A 4,865-nucleotide genomic window follows, 5' to 3' on the forward strand; every position below is an offset into this window, starting at 1 on the left:
AAATGAATGAGGTTCTTTTTTATATTATTCTTGGTTCACCAGATCGGAATTCCAAACTCTCATATTTATTTAGAGGTTTGAAGTCTAAGCTATTATTTGCATGAAATCTAAGAATGTTAAGTGTTAGTAGTCTCTATCTTTGCATAACCAAATACATTACAATAGAAACGAATCTGACCAATTAAACATTCACTGTTAAGACCATAAGAACTCCTCAGATGAAAGGATAAACATATCTTCATTTTTTACCGTGGGAAAATGGATACTGGACAAAGTATAGTAGAAAAATATCATTGTTACATTTCCTCTGATCTGAAAAAAGAATAATTTGATAACTTTATCTAATCATATACCACAGTAAACTATATGATAAGAATAAAAGATCATATTGCCATATCTCATATAAGGCAACAAGCAAAGCCTTAGTTCAGATAAGCATGGGGAAAAACTTTCTGACTACAAAATCGTGTTTTAATATTATCCTCACAAGAATGGCTATATATGTAATAATGCCTAAGGATTAGTGTATATCTCTTATCAATTTCGTCACCATCAACCATCTAAAGGTTCCCTATAATACTTTGATATTAGCTCAATTGTCTAGGCAATATAACTAACAACTCTACTCAAGATCCAGACTCTTCTTCATACTTTCATAAACCATATAAGTAATGCTTGCAGCAGGCACAACTTTGAGGAGATTTGGAATAAGTCCCTTGTAGAAGCCTCGGAAGCCTTCATCCTTGAGGGTTTTCCAAAATACATCAGACATTCCCTTGTATGCTGTGGAACTGTTGGAACGTTGTGCCTGCAGTCTGAGATGCATGATCATGTAATGTCAGCAAGGAGCATACAAAGAAAAAATGAAAAGACTAAATCTTGTTTTCTATTTTATTTCCTGCTTTCAGTTTTACTTCACAAAGTTATAAAAACGAACAACAAAAATGAAACCTGATACCTCGTACGAATAACCTGCAGCGGATAGACACAAGTAGCTCCAAGAGCTCCTGAAATTGTCCCACATCCCAGTTGTACTAGAGGACCAGGCTCTATCAAAGGGAAAAGATAATAAATAATTACATCTGGTATATAGAACAAAGCATAATAATTTGCAAGTTCAGAAGTTAATGCAGCTGTAATATCATACCACTATCAACAAGAATATATCTCTTGGATATCTCTTTCAAGGTGTCATAAGCAGTGAGATCAATGCCCGCATAAGGAATCATCCCAAGAAGGGATGGAACAAGACCTCTGTAGAAAGCCCGAGGTCCCTCTTGAACCCAAATATCCCTTGTAAGTGTTCCCAGCTTCGGAACCCTTCCGCCTTCAGAAGCACAAGTCTGCAACCTAGTTTTGACAAGATCCATGGGATAGATAGCCATCTGTGCAATTGCACCGGCCGTACCACCTGCCAGAAGTCTTCCAGCTGTACCAATATCTGACTTGTTCTCGTTGCCGTTACTTATTACATTTTTCAGCATCTCATAAGCATAGAACTTGATGGCACTTTCTGGTGCTACCTTCACAACATTCAATCCATTACCTCTGAAAAAACCTAGCCAACCATCTTGTTTCCATATCTTCATTATTGCAGGCATAATTGAAGCACGTCCAGTCTCAATTTGTAAGACCACCTTCAGGCGATCAAGAGGAGCAGTTGCTGTGCGAGAAGCAGCTCCCGCTATCCCCCCAGCAATGAAATATTTGCTCCTATGCACGTGCTTGCTAATGCCTTCGGGAATGACTGCTTGTTCTCCAATGTCAACAAGGCAAACCCTTTCCCAATGCTGGTATATGTTTTCAATGGTAGCTTCATGAGGATAAAGTAGAAGAAAGTCTCTCCATTCTTCAAAAGTGATAATCCCATTATTATCCTTATCGACATGCTCCACAAAGCGAGCAAGCTCCTCCTCATCCAGTTCAATACCTGCAACACGGAAGCTGCGTAGGCTTATGATAAACACTACAAGAGAACCATAGAACAAAAGGTGGTAAATGCTCCCACAAAAGGCACAAAGGAATGCCACCCTGGAAACTTGTAAAAATTATAAAGACCTAGTAAATTCTCCCATGGAAAAAGTGAACCAGTCTCCATTAATCCCAAGCACTATTCAAACCTAAAATTATTGCCAAATTTCTTCATTAGAAATATTGTATAAAAGGGTTCACCAGTGAAGATATCTACACTTCCCACATGCCCGGCCAAGTGAATGATCCATTCCCTCAGGATCTCAACCATTTTCCTACATTAATCCTTGTGAGAAATACCACCCCCCCCCCTTCCCTTTTCCAAAAAACAAAATAAAGAAAAACTCCTTGTCAGTTGTCACAATCGCATAATCCACCTATCCAATTACAGCAACTCTAAACTTCCATTACTAAACAAGGTTTCAAAGACAGTGGAGAGTTTAATTTAGTGTGATCAAAATGTCAACTTGCATTGGCCCACACCCAGAAAAGGAAAACGGTAACCAACAGTAGGCAACAACAACAACATCACTAGCAAAAGTACTAATAAGGAGAGAGCATAAAAGAAAATCAAAATGAGAGGCTAAGAATAAGTACCAGCCTTAACAAGTGCATCCCAGAGCTCTTCAGGGAGAATGCAGCCATTGTGCTCAACATCAATGGCTTGGAAAATTCGATAAAGCTCCAACTCCTTGTCATCCATGTAACGCCTGAAATCATGGTAATCGATCCTTCCATCCTTATCAGCATCGCAAACCTTGAAGAGGTCCTTGGCGTACTTGTACTCCGGCGGTATCTGAAGTGCCGACAAACCCGCCTCAATCTGCGCATAATCCAAGTAACCATTGTTAGCGCCATCGAAGAAATTGAAGAGGCTCCGAATCCGAAGATCCCTCTCTTCCTTCGTCTCGCGCAGTGCCAGAAGCACGTGATCCATTGATACCGGACCCTGTTTCTTTGCCGGGTTGGAACCGCCGTGAGCCGCCGTGGATTTTGCCTTCGGAAAACCCACGTGCTCCATGTCTATGGCTTGTCCTGCCCCAGACATGACCTTTTTTCTGATTTTCTTTTTTCGGGTTGAATTTTTCAAGACTGATGGGAGACCCAATTGAGCATTTGAGTTTGGAAGTGGAGAAAGATTCCAACTTTGGGTTCAGATCTGAAGTAGAACTTTGTTGGGTTTGATGGGTCAAAATCTGGTAGTCGTAAAAGACCAACCGAAAGAGAAATAAGGGATTTGAATTGTATAGAAAGGTCAAACGATATAAAGAATAAAAAATAATTAAAAAAGAAGAAGAAGCTAATAGTGAAGAAGAAGAAGGAGGAGGAGAAAACGGAAGGTACCTGATGAATGAAATTGAACCTGAATTTGGCGATGACGGTTTCAAGTTATGCATCGAAGACTAATATCGTCGTCGTCATCAATTTTTTATTATGTACGTGGTGGTTTGTGTGTGTGAAATAAGGAGAATGCGTTATGCGTTGGTAACTAAGGAATTAATATTTTGAAATGAAATCAGAATAATTAAAAAGGAAGTGTGGCGTTTAGGAGTGAGTTGTCCGATAAGGAAATAAAGCCAAGTTGAATTTGTGAAATAAATAATTGTAATATCATATGTCATATATCATATATGAGTCTTTGATAATGGGGTTGGGGGGTTGATGATGGAGCTAGCTAGAGAGAATGAGAGGGGGATATTGTTGGATATTCCTCTCCAACTATCTGGACTACTATTTTCTCCCAAATCTTTTTCAACTTTTAGCTCTTACTTTTTTTTTTTAACTACAATTTCCTTTCTTATCTTTTCTTTAATTATTATTTTTTTTGGTAAGTTCCTTTAATTATTTATCTTTTTTCATTTTAACTATCTTCACACTATTGATGGTTTGGACTTAGGTTTAGATTTTTTTGTATATAAGACTGTCCAATGATTTTTTTGAACAAGATGAATATCGAGATCTAAAATTAGTTCAATTAAAGTAAAATATACTACATTTTAAATTATATACCTAAATTTTAATATTAGAATAACCATCCGTACACTTAGTAAATTGAACATCTGATATATTTATTATTCACATTGATTAATATTTTTATTGTCTACCTATACTTTTTTTTGTATATATATAACTTTATGACTTATGAGTGAGAAGCGAGATATGTTGGGATCAATAAAAAATTTAATAAAACTAGTCGTTCAAAAAATTTTTGAATTAAATCACCCCTATAGTTCACTTTTTTTCTCTTTCGTTATCTTTTTCTGTTGTCTAATTTCTTTTGTAATGTTGTTGTTATTGTTACCACTATTGTCGTTATCGTCGTCTTTAATTTTATCATTGTCGTTTTCATTATTGTCGTTCTTGCTATTACCGCCCTTTTTTTTGTTCTCATCCTCTTTTATTATCATCATCATTATCATTATTATCATTATCTTCTTTTTCTTCTTTTATATATGCTTAACAAAGATATTCAACATAAAATTCTAATATAAAATATAAAAATTTTGGTGTATAACATAAAAAAATTGATGCACAACAAAAATATGTTTGTGCTATATTAAATAAATTTTTGTATTATGTACAAATATTTGTATATTATACCTATAAATTATGTGCTATATATAAAATTCATTATGTTATATATAAAAATTTATGTATTCTGTAATAAAATTTACGTGTTCTATAATAAAATTTCTATACCAAAAAAGCACAAAGATAAAAGATCACATAATGAACGGGGGTGCGATATATTTTTTTTCTGCGCTTATACTAAAATTTCTATACTAAAATAGCACAAAGATAAAATATCGAAAGTGGGTGCAAAAATTTTTTCTGCGCTTATACTGACTTGATTTTCAAAATCGCTTATACATATAATATGGCGGTAAAAAATT

The 4,865-nt window shown here is 35.4% G+C and overlaps 1 protein-coding gene across 2 annotated transcripts; it reads right to left on the reverse strand.

Annotated features, from left to right (window-relative positions):
• Positions 1 to 221: 221 nt before the first annotated feature.
• LOC107480136 (calcium-dependent mitochondrial ATP-magnesium/phosphate carrier protein 2) lies at positions 222 to 3,557 on the reverse strand. 2 transcript variants are annotated; one of them, XM_016100272.3, is made up of 5 exons: positions 3,316 to 3,557; positions 2,569 to 3,167; positions 1,148 to 1,930; positions 959 to 1,049; positions 222 to 815 (listed from the first exon to the last, which is right to left on the reverse strand). In XM_016100272.3, the coding sequence occupies exons 2-5, from the start codon at positions 3,017 to 3,019 to the stop codon at positions 623 to 625; spliced, it is 1,518 nt and encodes a 505-aa protein (XP_015955758.1). In that variant the 5' UTR covers positions 3,020 to 3,167; positions 3,316 to 3,557; the 3' UTR covers positions 222 to 622. The 2 variants fall into 2 exon arrangements, with proteins under 2 accessions (XP_015955758.1, XP_020994423.1); XM_021138764.2 differs by having other exon boundaries at positions 2,569 to 2,794; positions 3,316 to 3,555.
• Positions 3,558 to 4,865: the final 1,308 nt, after the last annotated feature.

Source organism: Arachis duranensis, chromosome 3 (assembly GCF_000817695.3).
Source record: "Arachis duranensis cultivar V14167 chromosome 3, aradu.V14167.gnm2.J7QH, whole genome shotgun sequence".
Taxonomy (NCBI): Eukaryota; Viridiplantae; Streptophyta; class Magnoliopsida; order Fabales; family Fabaceae; genus Arachis; species Arachis duranensis.

Coding starts and splice junctions, on each gene's coding strand:
- LOC107480136 (XM_016100272.3), bottom strand. CDS start 3,019: ATGTCTGGGGCAGGACAAGCCATAGACATGGAGCACGTGGGTTTTCCG. Junction 1,931..2,568: donor GGATGCACTTGTTAAGGCTG/GTACTTATTCTT, acceptor TCCGTGTTGCAG/GTATTGAACTGGATGAGGAG. Junction 1,050..1,147: donor ATATATTCTTGTTGATAGTG/GTATGATATTAC, acceptor TCCCTTTGATAG/AGCCTGGTCCTCTAGTACAA.